Genomic DNA, 21,000 nt, shown 5'->3' on the forward strand with positions numbered 1-21,000 from the left:
TGCCTTTGCAAATACAGACAACACCCCTCTCTCTCCACCCCCCCCCGTGATGCCACAATGTTTCATTTCAGACGGAGAAACGGCGAGAAAAGATAGCCGGACATAGCGGCGGCATTTCCCCAGACACTTTAGTCTTTGCTGTATCCCACCTTGCTGGGAATCGTTTTTAAAGACGGTGTCAGACAAGACCACAAACTTCGGGGTTACGCCTGCCTTTCCCAGATGACTGCCATCAGACACTCTTGATTCCGATATCAGAACTCTAAAATAGAAACTGGCCCTATAGGACGGCATCCATTTGTGGTCAGACCAAAGCTAGGGCTCATATCTCCTCTCTCTTTCTGGTCTTTTCAGTGTATAAACACGAGATGATTTTTTTTTTAAATCTGGCTCTGTAGTTTTGTCATTGGATTCTTTGAATGACTTTACAAACGACTTTTTCTAGCATGCAGCAGGAAAACGCGACACAATCGGTGCCGACGTGTGTCTCCTTGAAGGGATGTGAGGGCAGGACTTTGTTGGATTGCAGTGAGTAAATTGTGACAGATCACTCTGCCACTTAACTCCTCAGGTTGGTCCATTTAAAGACAGCAAGCGGATCAGGCGGGTCATGTTAAGTTTTCTCTGTCAGGGGTTTCAAGCGTTTGTTTTTTTTTTGGGGGGGGGGGGGGGGGTTGTTAGTTGGCTCTGTTATGGCTACAAAGACTACAAAACTTGGCATACGTGTGAAAAGCTTATTTTCCTGGCCTAGTTTAAGTTCCCCCCAAAAATAACTTTACTTTTGCAACACGATTTTTGTTTTCCTGGCTAAGGGACAGCTAACAAGATGGTCCCAATGTTAGACGGGAATGCTGAATTCGCGAAAGACGTAATTAGCACGTTTGGAATCTCAGTATTTCGGTCAGGAAACAAACACTCAATGCATCAAATTTTGAGCCGTTACGCTCGGTGCTCCAAGCAGCACGATAAGTCAAATCAGGGCGCGATGCGGAGAAATACTGTGCACACAAGAGAGGATCCAGAACAGGATGTGAATTCTAATTACTGTTGAGGCATATTCAGACTCCAGACCAGCAGCATGGGGGGGGGGGGACCTCTGCAGGAGCAGTGCAGTGTGGCAGCACCAGAGATCAGTGTATGACAGAGCCATATTGAAATGCCTTGTTCTGGGTGGATGATTTATATTGGCCAGACGACACATCGGTCCTGTTTCTAATCCAATCCAAGATTATTCCAGACGGCACATTTCAGAACACAGTGTTGGCCACAAGGGTCGTAAAGAGCTAAAGAGATTTTTTTTAAAACAATGTAAGGTTATTAAAAACAATATTAAGGGCAATAAAGCCACAGCAACATTGTCTTACAAGGTCGGGGAACACACGAGAGACCTATTTGGAAAGCGTGACAGGGTGTCCGCTCGGAAAACTTAATGGTAATAATGACTTAAAATTGATTGAACTTGGCAACGCAGGCATGCCAGCATGGCGGTAATGTGCTCTGGCTTACGTGTTCCAGGTTGGGGGTGTCCTGCAGCGTTTTGGGTACGCTGCAGGCAAGAGAGGGAAACCTGGCTCAGACCACGGCTGAAGCTTTGGAACCTTTCAAAATCACTGCGACAAGCAGACGAAGATACAGACAGAAAATGGACCCCAAGGATAGTGCCTAGGGGGACTCCACAAGAAGTAGCACCTGAAGCAGAACTTGACAGAAAGAAGAGAGAAAAGCTCCTTGTTCTAATGTGTGTGTGTGTGTGTGTGTGTGTGTGTGTGTGTGTGTGTGTGTGTGTGTGTGTGTGTGTGTGTGGAATAACTGTAAATGTAACATCACCCAAAGTGAAACTGATTATTTGGATTTAGGGGCAGAGCCAGTTCAACTATACAAAAGTACAGACACAAAGAAACTATCTCAGGGGAGGGAAAAGCTTCAAGAATGAAAAAGCACAGAAAGTGAAATCGATCATGTCTTTGTCTTTATTTGCCTGCTGGAATCAAGGTTTTCTCTTCTGTCGATCGCTTGGATGATCCCTGACCCTGTGGGCCCACGTGAAAGAAAACCACCCAGGGAAGAGGAGAGCATCCTTACATCACGACAGCCCATAAGACTCTTAATGCTTAGAGGACTCAAAGTTAATGTTAGTCACACTGACACATGTCAAGAGGAGGTTCAGCTGCGGGAGACGTTACCAGATGCAAAGTCTGATTTGTTCGCTCCATTGAGGCATCCCTCAGATTAAAGCGCAACATGATTCTACACCTTGTACGGTCTATTGAGAAAACAACCCTTTTATAACTGTAAAAGCAGCCTTCATAGAGGCTAAACATTTCCAAAGAAAAAAAGGATCTATCCAAGGATGAATGAAAGTCCTATATGTTCCCAAGAGAGGTTGATTTCTGGCAGAATTATTTCATTTCTGGTTCGATGTATCGTCACTCTTTTTGCAGAGAAGTTGATGAAACATGCAGAAAGAGCAGAGTTAAAGAACTGTTCTGAGTGCAGTGGGGGGTTTTCATAGGTTTCTTCTTCCCAGAGTGGTGCTTAACTCCTCTCAAAGTCAATACCGCAGCACCCGCGAACCTACATCTTAAACTCAAAGCTGGATTTTTCGCTCAAAAGATGTGCAGGAATCAGGCAGGTGCCTCCCTCTGGGCCGAGGGTGGAGAAAAGAGGCCTGTGTTGCTCCATCGTGCGCACATTTCTCTCTTTCGGGTTGCTGAATCTCCCCCCTCTGCAGTAATCAACCCCCCGCCTCCGGCCGTGCAGAGCGGCGGCCTGGCGGCGCGCTCGGTGAGCCTCGAAGACGAGGTGTCAGGAGGAGCTGCGACTGGAACACGGATTACATGAATAATGAGACGGAGACCAAGAGGAGGACGGGGAACAGAGATCAGCCTTTGAGATGATAATGAAGGGAAAATTGTGATGGAAGGCGCAGGTGTGACACGGAGCCCGCAGCGGCCCCAGCGACACCACTTTCACGCTATTTACAGTGGCGAGCTGATGGAGTGACACGTGTTCAAACAGACCGCTCTTACCTTACCTTAGGCTTCCCTTGCTTTGACATATGTGGCGTGTTTTTCTTTTCTTTTAAATCAAGCGCAGTTTCTGCTGCGGTTAAGGCGGAGTTTCATGCTGGTTTTGATCGACGCGAGCCCGATCGGGGAACAATCAAATCCAGCTCCATCCAACGCAGCCGAGTTCTGCTGTACATAAGTAAACAGTTGGTCTGACGGTTTTCGCTCGGACAGTTCGTAGGGCAAAGAATTTAAAGAGGAGAGGATCTCACAGAAAGAAAGCGAATCTGCTAGCGTAGCACCATCTGAATATTAAAAGGGGTTCTCCTGAACTGCTGGGGCTGGGAGCTGCAGCCTGAATGTCAACGGTAACTCTTACATATTCTTTCAAATGTTAATTTGGAAAAAATCCACCTTTACGTAGTTGCTCTACCTTTGCCCCCCCCCTTCCCCCCAGTTGACCAGGTGATTCTTCAAAAATGAAGCATCCAGGCACATGGCTTGCCAATTCCTCCCTGCTATCTCTGGAACACTGACCACTTTGATTGGCCCGAGCGTGGTGACCTTGCCGCATTCCCTTCCACGGGCATTTCAGTCAATGCAAGCAGAAAACAGGGGCGCTGATAAGAGATGTGCAGATGGGGAGGTCTTGGTGGCAGACAGCTTCCTGCCCCTCATCTCCGATGATACCGGAGTGCCTCGAACGCGACGCCGCGACGGACGTCTCCGTATCGGCAGAATTAAGCAAACAACGGCGTCCTTTGTGTAAAACTCTTCGCATGCATGCGCAGTTTTCAATTTCCTGCACGTCAGGAGAGGCTTTCCTTATCTCGGACTGTTTATACCTGCAAATGGGCCGGCAGCCTTTTGTTTGTAGGTGACCCGCCCCGAGGTGACATTTAATTCCTGCTCAGAAAATGTGCAGTCATGCTCGATTGCACAGCCTCTCGGCCTGAGGAGATTACTAATACCGCAAATGTAAAAGAAAGATGCATTCGTGGCCTGTAAGCAGCAGGAGCAAATTGGAAATCTGGGGGTGCAACAGACCCCCTTCTGGGTGTCATTCTTCTTCCTTGCCTTTAGAGGCGAGGTGTCGGGAATTCTCCCGTGCAAACTCTGAGCAAACGCTTCGACAGAATCCATATTTTAACCCAGACTATCATCCTTAATGCTGCTCACTCTTGGACACGGTGTTCTTTTACTCGTCGCTACACAACACGCCTGCAAATTAGGCCCTCCTTAAAAAAGGTACGTGAAAACAACAGCTGGAGCGCCGGGTCCTGAAAACTAAATTCACAGCCGCAGGTATTCAGTCAGAAGAACAATCTGCTCTGATTGCTGCGGCACATTGCCCCTTCGGTGGTGAGTGTTACATGTGTGCTTTTGTGTTTGTGCGTTTGTGCGTTTCCCTTTCGATCAAATTTGCGCTGATGTTGCCTGCGAGCAAAGACTGAACTCCATTAAAACCCAACATCGTGTTCACGGAGAAAACTCCTTTGTTTCTTTTCCAATAGCGGATTTTGCAATATGCTAACAAGTCCCCAGAAAAGAACTGCGTGTTTCTAAAGAAGCAGCTTGACTCTTGCACTTCCTCTTAAGATTAAACGCGCTGCTGTGTTGAGACAGCTGAAGCCTCCTGACACCAGGCAAAAAAAAAGTTTGAATTCCAAGTAACTACTAAATGGTCGCTGTCTGGACCCTCCTACTTTTTGAATTAGTGAGCTTGGAGGGGCATAAAATGTGGACGGCGTTTAGGAGGCAGGCATCTGGTCTCATGTTTATACAGGGGGTGTGAGTCCAATGGCCGCCAGCGAGCGAGATTTAAAGCATGCTTAGCGAATGAAATCAAACTGTCAGGAAAGGGAAGGCGCAGCAAGGGTAAATGAAGCGGTTCTTCATCAGCAGGCAGTGTTACTGTGACGTTTACGATCGGGGCTAAACGCGTAATAAAGCACGAGATTCTCCCGACAGGAGAAAATCCATTCTCCTATTTGATGGTGCTGCTGTTGTTGCGGCAACAGAAAACACACACTCGAGAACTCGCCGTTGCAATAATCAGGGATGACCCCATCGAGGCCGGGATTCAATTTCGTTTTGTCGGAGGAAAACAGCGGTCCCGGAGACTCTATTTTCAATTTCATGTCCTCTAACGATTCATTTCAATTTCATGTCAAGTCCTGATTCCAAATTTCCGAGTTAAGCGGCGCATTGTTCAACGATGTGATGGGGGAGACGTTATCTGGACGCAGTACAGACGAGGACCGCGGTCAAGGGCCGACATCAGGAATCCGAAAGAGAAAAATCCGATGAGTTATGATGATTTATCCCTCTCCATACGGCAATCCATTGGCGAGAACGCCCATTCGATCCAGATGATGAACCCTGGTTTATTTCCAGGCAGGGCCCATATAAGATTCTCTTTCTTCTCTTCTTCTGTGCTTGTTCTCGCTTGAACGACCAGTCATCTGCGAATCTCCCATGGTCTCACTGATAATTCATGATCGCCCCTGCCACGAACCCGCAGCATTCCGGTCTGAGATTTGAATGGCAAGCCAAGCATATCAATGGATGACAGACTGGATGTGTGTGGCTCGGGGCCAAAAGTGGGGTTAGGAGACAATAGCTTCGCCCATTCTGTCAACCCCGGGACTGGAAATACCAGTGTGGCAAGAGGGAGCCTCTTCCATCAGCACAATGTTTGGCAACACTTTAGACAAATGCGGCGCTGTTAACCTTTCCACCCGTCTGTTGAGCTCAGCACTTGCAGCCGCCGTTAATAATGAAATAAACGGCATGTGTTTATATTTCCCCCATAAATTCATGTCTCCATTAAAACCATGTGCATTAATGTCCCTTATTTGCACACTCTGCCCACGCTGCCTTACAACAGCATCAAAACAAACACCGCGACGTCGCTCTGATCCTCCTGGCGTATGTGCAGATATGACGCCGCCAACAAAGGCAAACCACATAATCTTCTACATTTCCCCTCGCTGTAATATTCAGACCCCGAGGCAGAGGTGTCCAGCTCTCCTCTTCTGGCATTTAAACGAGACTGAAGCCACCTGAAAGTGTTGACACTGACTCCACGACATAATCCCCCAGAAATCTTTCTTTCTTTACTCTGAGGGCTCAGATAATGGCTCTCCTTCACCCAGAGTGGCTGTGTGCCTTTGCTGCCCCCGTCACCTAGACGGCTGCTCCCATTCAATCTGGTCATCTCCTCCCTTTACAATCTGTTTGGATCCTCTGAAAGGAAAAAAGACTGAAAAAAAACCCCCAACGATCTGATACCTGCGTGACCTACTTTTCTCCAGCGGTGGCACCGTTTCAGAGTTACGTTATATAACCGGACGGGGACGTGGAGGAAACGGAGAGGGAAATAATGGAAAACAAGATGTGGATAAGGAGTCGATGTAGAGATGCCTGTCTTTATGCTTTGTGTAAAATATATAACAATAACCATTCAACCACTGTATATGTTTCATACTGTAATAACAAGAGGTATTGTTGAGTATTCCTGCACTAACGGATGTTATAGCTGCCGTTTTCCTGTTGATGCTAACACTTTCGCTATTCCTTTGTCTGAACCCAACTCCGTCCAACATTTCCCATCTTCCCAATGCAAATCAGAGGAATTTGTAATCGCCGCAACATGTGGTGCTTTTTTAGTTTCTCATGAAATTGCAGTGCAGCTTATTTGTCGCAGATGTTAGCAGCAGCCGCAACCGCTCAAAAACGTGGTCGTTTCTTTGGCGGCGAGCGCATCGGCGGCGTCATGGAAGAAGGAACCTGCCGTGAACTCCCTCCGCAGTTGTTCATGACACGATGGAAAAGGCTACGTGTGGGCTCGTGAAACTGTTGCCGCCAACGACACGGCTCAAAGCGTGTTTACTGCCCACGACATTAAACCCGCAGTTATTGACTTTTTCTTGGCTGAGCCGCGGCAGCTGAAAAATCGTAATCTTCAGGTGACAAAGTTGGAATGGAGTGCCTGACCACCTGCAGCAGCTCCGATCTGAAATCTCTTTGAGGTCCAGGCTCCACCGACCCCTGAGGGAAATATCTGCCGAGGCTGCTCGGAGCTTTGACTCCACCAGCGAGCTTTGAACAAACGCTGCTTGTGCTTTTGGTGGACCGCCAGTCTTTCAGATAACTTTGATAAAAACTCAGGCGGCCCAAAACAGCAGCGGGCCGAGAGAGTGACACAGCTAATTTAGTTCCCTAGTTCCCGGCCCCTGCCCCATCTCTGCGGTTTTCGTTTGGGCTTGTAGAAATGAAATTAAGACTGCGAGTGCGTTCCACCAATCAGCGTTCTTCAGAACAGGCTCCGCCCATCAAGAATTCCAGGGATTTTGAAAAACCCGACCTCGGAGCCACGGGGAGATTTTTTGGGGGGGGTGATTTTAGTGCAAATAACGCAGAGGTTTTCCAAAGTTCCAGAAAAGGGATAAAGGTCCCTGCGGTGGAAAAGGTGCTATTGTAATACCGTCTTTTTTACATTATTGATATACAACGACAGGACGTAGGTGCTGCAGGGATTCTGAATCTAACTGAATCATCCATATTGGTCTCACTGAATTTGCTATATTTGCCCAGAAGCCGTTAATCCCACTTGATTTTACCCAGGTCGATAAAGATTTTCAAAACAAAGGCCGGGCTGCTCCTCGTTCTTCAGAATGGCCGAGGACGTCGATACAGAGACAAAAGGAAAATCAGTTTGTCTTCGGTCGCGTTTCAAAGAGGCAGGAATGTCCTGAGTGGAAGGGATAACCCGATTATATTCGCTCCCGGTGAGGGACAGGAGGTAATTATCAAGTCGACTTTTTGTTGGGGGGACTCTGACAGGAACACAGATCACACACGCTGGGACGCCGGTCCCCGGGGCAGGACGGGCTGAAGGTGAGTGGCATGTGGACAGAATCGGATATTGTTTTCCAGACTCACTTGCGCGCGCGCACTCGCGCACGCATTCCGTTATTGATGGATGGGCAAATATGCATTCTTATGCCTGAGAGCCCTCCCATCAACTGAAACCCTAAACCCGGACTTTCTGCATACCAAAGCAGTTTTCCTCTTTAAGGAATTCAAACGGGACTCTTTCTCTGCAAGCCGGAATAAATCAGAAGGATGCTCTCCAAATGCCGCAGTAAGACCTTCCTCTGATATCTAAAATTATCCTCCCCATCCTAAAGTGCCTCTCTGCTTGAAGGATGGGCCGCTCCGCAGCCATCCGTCTACCCTAGAATAAAAGGCGAAAGGGATCCGACATTGAAAAGGAGGAACTTTGACATCAGTATATCTAATCAATCCCTGGCACAACACAAACACTCGACTCTGAGTTATTTTAGCGACAAGCACAGTGTGTGTGTGTGTGTGCGCGCGTGTGTGTTATAGTCATCATTAAGAAGCATCGTGGATCTAATGGACGTGTAATAGACGGGAGGGTTTCATGACAGTTGAATCTACTAATCAGAAGCGAGAGCGAGGAGCAAAAAGAACCCCGGCCTGCCACCAAAGATGATTAAAAACACACTAACAGTTTTCTTGGCTCTGCTGTCTGGAGCTCAGTAAACACTTCTGCAGGTGTTCTGACTGCACAGAATGATTTTGGTGCAGAAAACATGTGTATTCTCTCCGCTCTGGTGCATCCCAGTACGGCCAGAAAAGCTGAGCCGCAGATTCGCTGGCAGAAATATTCTGTTCTATTCAAACATTTCGTTTTCTCCCCCACATTTCCAATGTGAAACCACTGAAGGGGAACTATTAGCACATGCTAGAGAATGTGTGCTAATAAATTCATCACAAGCTGAATGATAAGTAGCTTCTTAAAGGTTGACCAGAATCCCATTAGCTCGTAGCTCCATGGTAACTCACCTTCCACGGAGCAGAGGCAGAGGGAGAGCAGCAAGAGGCGGCGGAACACTGGACACCTCCACAGTGCAGGGGCCATGGCGCGTTGTGTGCAAGCGATCCGCGTGTCGGGTGACTAATGATAGAGCTTCGGTGTCTTGCAGGTGGGGAGGGAAAAGACTGGAGCAACCCTGACGATCGGTGCCATCGGCAGTTATCTTCTCATCTGGAGAACACAAAACAGAACACACGACAAATTGAGGGATTTTTGCCACCTTGAGTCACACAAAAGGTTTATTTTTTTTCATAAAAAGGCAATTTTTTAGTGCGTCTTTAGGATTTTCTTTTTTATTTGGGGGTGTGGGGGGGGGGGGGGGGGGGGGGGTGTGCAGCTTATGTCTGGGGGAAAAAAAGTGGCCAAAGGTTAGAGCCTGAGACGGACACATGCCAGACGGATAAGCCGCTTACTGAAGCCAAACACCGTGCAGGGATGTGAAATACCACACACACACGCGCGCGTAACCCAGGACACACACGCAGGCAGACATGCGTCCACACATATGGAGACATTATGTATCTTGTTTGTTCTCTTGCGGTCATCATCCAATATCTCCCCAGCGGAGACACGCCTGTGTATCAGTATCAGACGGTCGCGCGGCGGCGGACATGTTACACGCCGAGGGCGGCCAAATGTTGTGGCTTTTACTCTATGTCTAATTGCTTTAATAAACTTACACTTTTCTTAAGTCAGAATGCCTATGCCAGTGCCAATGGGTTGATGTATGAGTGAGTTGCCGCAACAAAGTCGAATGATGAGTCAAGGTCAGCTGGTTCACGGTCCAATGATGGTTTATTGAAGATTCACAATTCACCATGCATGAGAGGTAGCCCGGGCTAAGTCTGAAAACTTAGCGAGAAATCTCCAGTTTTTATACAATTTGGAGCCTGGGTTTACTCCTCCCCAGGCTCCTCCTTCTCATTATGCAATTTTTCCCGTTTTCCACCGTTATGTATATTTTATCATTCTTATCAGAGGCTAAATGCACTTTTCCATATTTCCATACAGGCAATCTCTTGCTCAAACAGACAACCTCTTGTCTTTGTACCACGCCTCTGAAACCCCATCTCATCACATTTTCAGGTCTTTAACATCATATTCAACATTACAATCACACAGAAAGAACAGAACAACATTAATAATCTGGATAATCATTGATCACGGACACCAATCATCAGATGTCCTTGACCCTGCCTGAACATGCTTAAACAGGCTTTTAGAAACCTTTACCCTTTACTACACAACGCTTCCCTTTTCTTAGAACCCGCTGCTCCGAGAGCAGCCCATCAGCCGTGCTTATGATTTTATAATGAGGCCGATTCTGAGGAGCGGAGCAGTCGGCTCCCATCGCGTTCCGGGCCCGGCTAATGCGGTCCGATATTTTTGGCAATCAGAGGCCAGAGAATATTGAAAGCTTTTGAGAAAATTTAAGCCGCCGCCGGATCCGATGTTGACGGTGCCATGCCAGGAGTGGTAATGAGAGCGCACACCAGAACCGTCTCTGGGCTGCCCCGGCCCAGTTTATTTTCCTTGGAGGTCACCACGGCTGAGCAGCTGGGAAGCTCCCAGTGAGCCATGAGATCTTTGTGTCTTTATCTGACCTGCAGTGTTTACTTGCTGGTGGCGCCCATCCTGATCTGATAAGATCCAAATGGGGGCGACGAGTTTGAGCCTCCGCAGAAGGTACACACACTCGGTATCAACAGCACAATTTCAAACCCCCGGAGACGTGCCCGACTTCTTCCTCGCCCATTTATCTTTTGTTAGGATGAGAACTGGGGACAGGGGCCACACATAATGGTCTAAGACAGGAGGAGACTGGAGACTGCTGGGGGGAGCAGCCCCTGCCCTTCTGACCCGCTGAGCCGCACAGACCCTCCAGACACCAGGGGGCGAGAGCCCGCCAGGCCGACCCCGGGGCCTTTTCTTCCCCATTGGCCGTGGCCCCCGCCGGGCAACAGGTCTTCTTTCTTCTTCGGACCCGTGGCGGGCACAAATACCGTCATCTGTCTTGGATTTCTGCAGTGACCCGGTCCGGTCTTAAGATAAAAGGATTAAGCGACTAACCCCGAGATGCTTAACACGAGCACTGACAGACGTATCATAATTTCACATCAGGGAACGCGGCGGCCTGGCGGGGGCGGCGTGGAGGGGGGGCTCGATTGTTCTCATGCAGAAAATGATTTTCAGAGATAAGTGAGGCATCGTTAACCCCACAGAGACTGATCTGAGGAATTAACTACAGCAACACCCCCCCCTTCCCCAAGCCTGAGAGTTGAGGTCGCTCTTCAGCCAGCAATTTCCACATAATAATCACCACGTTCCACCGAGGCACATATTTAAAAAAGAGTCCTCAGTTCTAACTAACTGTCACCACCTGTGCTACATGTAATGAGCTCAAATATACAATAGCAGAAGACCACTGACTCAATAAAAGTTATTCATTTTCATTAGCATTGGAGCTCTCCTTCCCTCAGGATTTCTTCACTATTAACAATATATAATTCTGGAAATGAGACAAAAATCCGCCCGGTCGTGAAAAATGAAATGCAAACACTCCGTACATCTGTTTTTCTTTCGTCTCCTGCGCCGACGCGGTGGAAACTCGAGGAGGGGGACGCATCATCCGTTAGGATAATGGGGGAAATCACAGTCCGCGGCCAATTCTTCACATCAGCCTGATAGAAATAATAAGCAAGCATTTAAAAGAGGATGGAGGGCAATTAAAATATAATTAAAATTAATGGATGGAAAGGGACGGCCCACATGTCTTTACGTGGAACACCAGGACGGAGCGCAACAGCCGGCTTAACGAATGTGAGTCTGCGTCCACAAAGCTTGTGTCTGTCTCACTGGAGAGGCCTCCAGTCAAAGAGTGTGTGTGTGTGTGTGTGGGGGGGGGGGGGGGTTGTCTAAGCCAGTAGAGACTAAATGGACGGGAGAGGGAGAGCAGAGAAGGAGAAGAATGGAAGGGGGAGAAAGAAGGGGGCGGCGGGGTCAGCGCGGAGGATTGACAGCCTGTGAGTACGGCCTGACCTCCAGGCTTCGCCTCCGAGTTTTCTCCACGGGCTCAGAGGAGAGCAAAATAAAGCCGAGGAATGTTAATTTATTTTCAATTGTCAACACCGAAAGGAGACGGCGAGAGAGCGCATACATACATATCAAGTAAGAGCGGCCCAGAACTCGGCGGCGCAGAGTGTGCGCTGAAAAACCCGGCCGGTGAAATAGAGACGCGGCTCTGCTGGGCCAACACAATGATCCTCCTCCCGTTCTTCCAATAAGCGCTCATTTGGAAACCCTTCTGCGCCCCCACCCCACCCTCACGGCCTAGTTTCAGGCGAGGGAGAAAATTAAAACATCAGAAAATGGTTGATGGGCGAGACGTAGGAGAGGAGAACCTACAGGAACTAAGAAAACACAGCCTCCAGACGGCCTGTCTTCGCTGCAGCCTGACGTTCCCAAGGAGCTCTTTTGTCATGACAGTCCTGTCAGGGCTGAGCCTCCAGACCCTGCAGGGACGTGATGTCATTTCCTCGGCTCCTCCGGTGATGAAGAGAGCCTCGGCTGCCAGCGAGCACGCTTCCTCGGCTCGGAGACCGTCGGTCTCAGACAAAACAGGCCGTAATCTGAAGCTCGGAGCGGTTAAAAACCAAAGCCAGTCTGGTTTAGCAAGTCCAGGTGAAACCGGCCTCGTCCGCAGAATCTGAGGTTTGGATTGGCCGGATGAAGGAAACTAATAACTCAAACGCACATTTTATAAACAGCGGCGCTGGGGCGACATTTAATTATTCTTTCAACAATGGTTTTATTTTATCTGTGAGAGAAGAGGAACGGACATTTTAGCGGTCTGGTTTTATTCCCCAGCCTTTTATTACAATATAAAAACCACTACATTTGTTTTAGTTAAGGACAAGTCAGCCAAAACAAGCAATGTGGACAAATAAAGAAGACAAAGGTTGTTGCCTGCAATCTGCACCTTTGGTGGGCCCAGATGGAGCCAAGATGTTAACTATGGTGTTTGTGTCATATTTAAGCAGGCTTAAAACGGGACCGGTGCTGCTGTTTTAGTGTCATCTAAGGGGGTGGACGGCTGGGGGGAACGTGAAGATGATCCAGCCTTGGGAAAGGTGCCGGGCCCTCAGAGTTCTACCGAAGGAGCACAACAGTTGGTGTGTTTAGCAGCTCTTGGCTAAATGATTGAGGCAGCAGATAAGAGACAGCGCCAGCGGGCAGATGGGCTCGGTGAAACGGAGAAGGCTGCGCTAAAAAAAAATAGGAGCTCGGGAAAGTGCGAGGAACAAAGACGAGCACGGCGGAACAACCAGGTTAGTGTTGAGCAGCGTGAAAAGGCGGCGGCGGTCGGTTTTCAAACGGGAGGCGAGCAAAGTCAAAGTTGTAGCGCGCTGAAGCGCCGCGGCCGCTGCCATTAGCTCTTTAGCGGGTTATGTACGTTGTCTGCCGGCTACTCTGATGGTTTATTTATGTAAACGTGCGAAGCCCCCGCCTCACTTGGCGGCGCTTCCACCCACCGCCGCTGGTGTCGGCGTGCATTAGTAAAACCTCACGAGTGCACTTGCACTTGTCGCATCCGTCCGCCGCTTCAAACGTGCGGCCCGTCGCTGCGGCGAAGGACGGAGGCTAAAGAGGTACACAGACGTTTCGCGTCCATCCGTCACAGAAAATGGGAACCTTGTGGGATTTCCCGTCGTCTGTGTGTGTGTGTGAGTGTGTGTGTTCGTACAATCTCTTGAACAACTGTCGAACAAACTCATTTTGATGCACCGTTTTATATTTAACCTGAGCATTTTTGCATATGTTATTATGGTTCTTTTTTTAAATAGGAGGAAAGTGCCTCCGTTTAGTTCATTAATATTCAGCCTTGGGTGGCGTGGAAGCTGCTGCCTGTCACCAGCGTGAATGGACTGACCCCGGAGCAGTTGGTCGCCGCTCCACGGTGGCACGGAACAGAGGTTTCTTTTTTGTTTTCAATCAGTCTCTTTATAAATGTACTGACAGCCTCACTTCTCACCTCCTCCACTCATAACTCGACACTCCCCAGCCTACTCTCAATCCACACAAACACACACCCACACACACACTGCTCACCACCAGCTCGCTGGCGGAAACCACGAGTGGCCTTAAACACCGGCGACACACACACACACACACCAACGTTATCATGCTTCCAGCAGGTGATGTGTTGATGTTCACACTTTCGGGGGGAAAATGACACTTAAAACGAGTTTTTCATCCCACAGCCCACAAACGGAGTCGAGCAGGAACGTGAAGCGAATGCTAACATGTAACATCTGTCATATTAATGCACAGCACACCAGGATGAGAAACCACGGTTTATGTTGCGATGATCAAACGTTATTTCCACCAGAAAAAGCCGCAGACAAAAGCTCCTCATTTCTCCTCGTTTCATTTGGGGCCGTGTTTTTTGGACCGGATGAGGGTTAGAGGTTGTTTCTGCCGGGCTCAGGAGGTCCTGTTTTCACCGCCGCGCCCGGAAACTGGACAATTTAGCGGCTGGATGGGGTTCAGGTGGTAACTTTGCGGCTCTATTTTCATATGCTAATCCCATTCAAACAGAACTTCTGAGAGAAATTTCGCTTCAATGAAACATTGACGCTTTTGTTACCAAAAAGGGAAGAGCAGGATTTTTATGTGAAATATCTGCAAATTTTGCCAATATTCTCAATCCTTCACAGGCGCACGTGGCCGGCCGTGCGAATGAAAAGTCAATTCTGAGGAGGCTCCAAAGGCCTTGATATTTCATGGATTTCTGTTGGTTAATTAGAGCCGTAATTAAGTAAGGAATAATTTAGAAAAGGAGAACTTGTTTCAGTTGTGGATAAAACATTTATTGAATTAATGAACAAAAAGTAATTTATCATTTTTCACACGAGGTCGACCGCTTAACAGATTAATCCCTAAAACGACAAGAAGATTCATTTAAAACGAGAGGATTGCTAGTTGAAGTTCATGCATTCTTCAGATAAATGTCAACCAGCTCAAACTGTAACATTTCAGATTATAACGTGATTTATGTAGATATATATATTTTTTATTTGATTCCTTCTGGACTGTAAAAGTAGCTTAATCGGATAAGTAGCCCGGTTATTTTGAGATAATTGTCACGTAACGCCTCTGACAAAATAAGTCAGCAGCGGTACATGTCAGTCGCCCCCTCGTACCTCCGCCTCTGCAGCGCCTGGAGGGGGTTTTAGTCTTATCAGAAAATTATTAACTCCAAATTTATGTCACTCAACAGGCTGCACGCCTGTCCCGGATCTAAGGCTGAGGCGTCACGCTCCGAGCCTGGTTATCTCATCTGGCTGAAGCGGGACGGCTTCATGCAGCTGGAAACAGTTCACTCCACGTAAAAGCCAATCCTCTCATCTTCATCACCCCTGTGACACAGATACAGTTAGAACTGACTGCTACGACCCCCCCCCCCCATCTGCCTACAGTGCTCAACCATCCTTACGTTATTGTCCTTTTAGCAGAGCTAACGCTCAACATTAGCGCGCTAACCTTATTGACGTTTATAAAGTCGCACATTCCTGCTGAAATCATAAATCAGAGCTTTAAAAAAGCTAAAATTTAATCTCTGTGTTGTCCAGCCAGTCTGTCAAACTCCAAAACCTCCGATCGACATTTACAAGCGTGTTTTTAGCGCCACTGAAGGGCTTTGTGGAGGTTTACCACCATTTTTCTGTTTACCTTTTATACTTAATAGGCCAGGCAAGATTATCCTTACCTGAGAGAGTACGCACAGAGCTTGGGGCTATTTGGAGTCTCTCCTCAGGCTAATCTGCATGTTTTTTGGACCTGGAACCTTGTTGCTAACCAACCCTAAGAGGTTCTGTTTGAGCGAGAGCCGACAGAATTCCGTGCTCCGCTCTGCAGGGTCGCCTCCTGATGCGGGAAGACGTTGAGAGCGACTAATCCAGGGAACATATCTGCATTTAATTCCTCCTGTACCTTGGACGCATCACAATGCTGCGGAAAAAATTCGTCAGCCCTAATGAGCCCCGTGAGATTCCTGGCAACGCTATTTTAGACCTTAAGTGGACGTGACGCTCCGGCTTTCTCTTTGGGTGAAGGCAGCGGAATGCAGGAGGAGGGGATGGACGAGGGCCGTCGTGTCTTGGGACGCGTCCCCGGGTTTCCAAATTGCATCCACATTTCCACATTCCTCCCACTTTGCTTTGCATCCCAGTTCCGAGGATGTACGAAGAAACCGAAGGGCGGACGTGTGAGGCGGAGGAACGCGGGAGGATATTCGCTTTCGTAAAGACGGAGTAGCGGGTATTGAAGGATAGGAGTGAAAAATTAGCGTATGTTGAAGCCATTCTATAAAAATAAACCCAAGAGTTGAGTGTTGCGCTACGTCTCGTCGCTCCGTCCTGATGCATCCGATCCATCCGCCCGGCTGCAGCGTCCGATCGATAGCTGATATTCAGTAAGGCCTGCGTGTCGGCCGGTAATAGGTTTTCTGGAAGGCTGCTGCGTTTCTCACTCACGGCTCTTTCGGAGATCCTTGATCTTCTGAGCGGAAACATGAGCGGTGGGACGGGACTCGGGAAGGGCTGCAGTTTCCAGGGAGGAGTGAGGAAATGTCAAAAAAAAACCAAAACTGGAACGTGCTGCACATTCAGACCTTCAGACCTTTCCTAATGTCACCCCCCCGCCTCCTCGAGTGATGGAAGGGATCATTCCGGAGATCAATACTGCCCCATTGTGCGACTGTACCCATGCACTTTTTTGCACTACACTGATACGGCAGCGGGGTTGAAGTGGTATTTTTTTTCTGCCTCACACGGGGAAGGATCCTATTCATTGGAATGTTCTTGTCAGAGGTCATTATTCTCTAGCAAAAGGCTTTTCTTCGCGTCTTCACAGGCTTAAACTTCAGATCTATACACAAAAGTACTGCTCACACGTTTCTAAGCAGGTACTTTTTAAACGTGCGACCTTCACGTTGGGTTCTTTGTGGTTTTTAAACACCGCTCCGTCGTGCCTGCGGTTACCCGACCTTCCCCGCCCACCTGCCTCGTCATCCATCCTCCAGGCACCCAAACAGCCCATTTACCTTCGCCTCCTGCCAGTTTATCACAGCTGCTCTGTTTCCTCTCTTATTTTGTGCTTTTGAACTCCCGCCATCTTCGACCCGAATCTTCGACCCCCGAAAGACCCCCGATTCACCGAGATCCCCCCGATCTGGCTTCTATTCTTGTTTTCAAGCGTGACAAAGAGTCAAACACGTCGCGCTTTGGGCGGCGATTCCGCTGCGTTCGGCAGACGTAGCAAATGTTGCTGCTACCTAAAGTGATGTCATGGACGCGGGGAGGATTTCTCCAAAAAAAATAACAAAAATAAAACGGCATACAGAGTGGAAATAATTTGTGTTTCGGGGAAAGAAAAATTTCAATAAATTTCAATAAATCTCACACAGTCTCCTCGCAGATTTGAATGTGAACCAGCAGAGGGAAAGTGCGGCGTTAGCATGACCGAAATGTGTGTCAGGAACGAGTCGCTCACACATGAATCCATTTCCAAAACACCAGGATTACTTTGCATTTCTTCCTGAACCTGAGCCCCGTTTAGCCCTTTTTTGGTCTCCGCTGAGCTTAAATAGAGTTTGTATTAACTGACTGATGTTGACGTTATGGAAATAAATGCTGAGAGCTCAGTTTGCTGAGGATCAATAGCTTTGGGCCAAAAAAATGATTCAGAAATGTTCACCTTTTAATACTAAACGTATATTTGACTAACATTTAGACTGAATTACAAATACTGACATCCGTTCAGGTTTGGTTCTGTATTTTTTCCAATATGGATCTCGACTGATTTGTCCTCCTGCTTCGCCTGTTCTGGTAGAAAAGCAGGAGCAACCGTTGATCCGCAGCAGCTGGAGAGGGACACAAGAAGAGGTCGGGCTTGTTTTTCCTGATTCTTCATTTGTAATTGCTGTCTTCTTCCTGTATTAACCAGTCCTGTGGTTATTTGCTGCTTCTGGTTCCCTCCCAGCTGTAAACCACCTCATTTTCCTACGGAACAACGGAACCCAGCAGGTTGAGTGTTGGGCGGGAGAACGTCTCGCCTCCGTGCCTTTATTTAGCCTCATTCTTGTTATTCACAGCAAAAGGTGCGAATAGTGTTTTTATAGGGCTGCACATTAATACCGATAATTACACACTGAAGACAAAAATATGGATCAAATCTGGTCAAAATGACTTCTTGAAAATGGAAAATCTTCACGAAAATGGAAAAAAGGGCAGGTTTTGACTCTCAAAGAGCTTCAATTAGCATCTTGTTGCTAGCAAATATTATTGGAAAGTGAGCTTTAAATCTCGCTCCAGCAGATTTACTATTTATTGTCACTCCTTACATCACTGTTAGCAAACGGCCGGCAGCTTTCTTCATGCTAATTAGCAAAATGGCCGCCAATTAAAATTCTTTCGGTCGGCTATGCAGCTAAGTAGCATTGCTTCATTGCTTCCGTTCTACCGGCGTCAGCCATTTAATGTCCATTCAAACTCCCCAAAAGGACCCCGCACACACACACACACACACACACGCTCGCACGCAACAGCTTTCACGTCACGATGTCAGCAAGCCGCGTTCACAAAGGCGGCCGACTTGGAACATTTGTCTCAACAAAATGAAGTAGCGGTGCGCTGCATCTGCTCCCATGAAAACAGACAAATATAAGTAACAAACACGCCGCCGCCATATCAGCGCTCAGCGCCTCAGAAACACACTAAAGGCTTTTCTGGAGCTGAGGTTTTTCACTGCTGCCAAGCTTTCCCTTTTGCCGCAGCTTAGCCCGACGCTAGCTTCTTTTATTTTATTTTCAGCCTCCTGCCTCTGTTTTTTCCCCCCTACTCCAGTACATCATTCCTCTGGGTGTTTGTGCGGTGTCCCCTAGTTACGGGATAAGAGACCCAGCAGCTCGGAGAGTTAAAAGCCTGCCCTGTCCCGCTCGTATGAACAAGGCCATCAATAATTCAGCCTCATCGGGAAGCATTATCTAACAGCCTTATGAAAATTTTAAGCCGCTGGGTGACAATGCAGAACCAGGAAGAAAGTGGACAGAGGACACGCCAGGTGACACCAGCGCAGCGTTGCTTCTCGCCACGGTTTTGGAAGGACGAGGCCCAGCTGAGGCGGGATGTGCAAACGACGCCTCGCCTCCTTGCAACGCCCTGGTGCACGGGAGTGCGGCGCGGAGGTGGAGGCGTTCTCTTGGCAGCTCATTTTCATTGACAGTAAAATCCCTCTAAGCCCGGATCAATTACATCCAGCTCTGCTGTAATTAAAATGTCCTAACAAAGGTCTTGGGGGCACCTCGCAGAGGCCCACTCATTGAATATCAGTTCAATTTAAATGATGGCGCCGTCTCTTTCACAGCGTGCAGAGATGAGATTCAGGCGAGGAGCTTCTCAACGAGCTCATGATCATGTTTTGATACCTCTAATCAATACAAGTAGATAAAACAACCAAAATATGAGAAGTGCATGTCGTTGACATCAAAAACAAATACGGCAGCTTAATTGCGTTATTTGTTCCTTTTAAGCTGTTCTGAGGCTCTTTGGGGCTGAGGAGCGACATAATGATTATGATTCTAATTAAAACGCGGCGGTGGCGTGATTAGCAATCACGATTCCGCTCTCAAAATACCACGATCTGATTTGCCCGGCTGATCAACAACAACACGGGCGCGGGCATCTCGGGGAGCCCGCGCCCACTTTCAAGGTTCTAACTTTCAAGGAGGCAAATCAGACCTCCTAAAGGGAGCACGGGAGGGGAAGCGAGCTAGCATCAGGACGCATCAGGACAAAATTAAACTTGAAAGCCGTTCCCTCGCCCTGCAGAGCAGCGGCTGTTCCACAGACGCGGAGAGCAAAATGGCAGACTGCACTGGCACTTTAGCGAGCGCGGGCCTCGCCATCCAAGGTAATAGATTCTCTTTAGTGTGCACCTGCCTCATCTCCTGCGACAACGCCTGCCAATCAAAGCCCGGCAAACATTCAAGGGCCCCGGCAATATCTCCTCACCTTGAAAACGCACCGGCAACGCCGTGCCAGCATCAAATAGCTGGGGGACGAGGTGGGCGAGGAGGCGGCGGGGGAACGGCGGTCTTCTTCAACATGAAAACACATCGCTGGCGATCAACATCGGGCACTTTCTCTCTTCGTGAGCGGCAGCCGTGCGCTGATTGAGAAGGTAAAGTCCTTATTTCTCCTCATTTTCAGCTTCTGCCTCTCTAGAAGCTGGGTCAATATTCAATAACCTTGAAGCCTGCGGTGCACGTGCACGTGCACACGCACACTCATGCCAACGAAGCCCTTTACAGTGGAAGAGGAGGCATCAGTAGTGAAACTTGTGAAGTCTTTTTCTTGGGTAAAAAGGTCGTGTTTTGAGCCTTTTTTACGTTCCAGGGATGCTGTTGATGCCATCTCAGACTCCGGCATCTCCCACCAGATCCACACAGATCTTGTGTTTACATTAAAATGGTCAATCCCGTTTGAAAAAAGTCATAAATTCCGCTGTTTATCTCCCGTCGCCTTTCTTTCCCAAAGCAAATCAAGGTATCGCCACGTTACAGCGCATCAGTCAGGTGATTTACATTTTTATAAGACCGATGAAAGCCATGAAGGCAGGAGGAGGGTCCTCTGCATCCATGCATGTCCCAAACCTCAATTTCTATGATAATTCTATAAAACTGCTTGGGAAATTGAGGTGGCTTGAGGAATCTTTGCGGCTGATGGACGACCCGTCAGCCACACCTAATACCAAAACAAAGCCTTCAGCCTTTTATCTACACACTTCCTGCGACCTTTAGTATGACAGGAGCAAATAAAGAACGCTATCTTTGTGTCCTCGTGAGACAGAGCCGTGTTCTCGTATGCTAATGCCCAACGCTACTGGAGGAGAAGCTCCGGGGGCGGCCCCAGACAGCCCGCAGGTCAGTGCTAATCTTCTGATATATGAGGCCTAAAGACCCGGGACACATCCATCACACCCCGACAACAGCTCCCCGACTGGGAGAGATATGCACGCGCTAAA

The 21,000-nt window shown here is 48.3% G+C and overlaps 1 protein-coding gene across 1 annotated transcript in view; it reads right to left on the reverse strand.

Moving 5' to 3' along the window:
• The window catches only part of LOC101070153 (adhesion G protein-coupled receptor L2-like), a 67,706-nt gene that overhangs the window by 41,740 nt on the left and 4,966 nt on the right, over nucleotides 1-21,000 (reverse strand). Inside the window, 1 exon segment of the mRNA XM_029831049.1 lies at nucleotides 8,886-9,087. Within this exon segment, the coding sequence (XP_029686909.1) occupies nucleotides 8,886-8,961 (76 nt within the window). The 5' untranslated portion in view covers nucleotides 8,962-9,087.

This window comes from Takifugu rubripes, chromosome 22 (assembly GCF_901000725.2).
Source record: "Takifugu rubripes chromosome 22, fTakRub1.2, whole genome shotgun sequence".
NCBI lineage: Eukaryota > Metazoa > Chordata > Actinopteri > Tetraodontiformes > Tetraodontidae > Takifugu > Takifugu rubripes.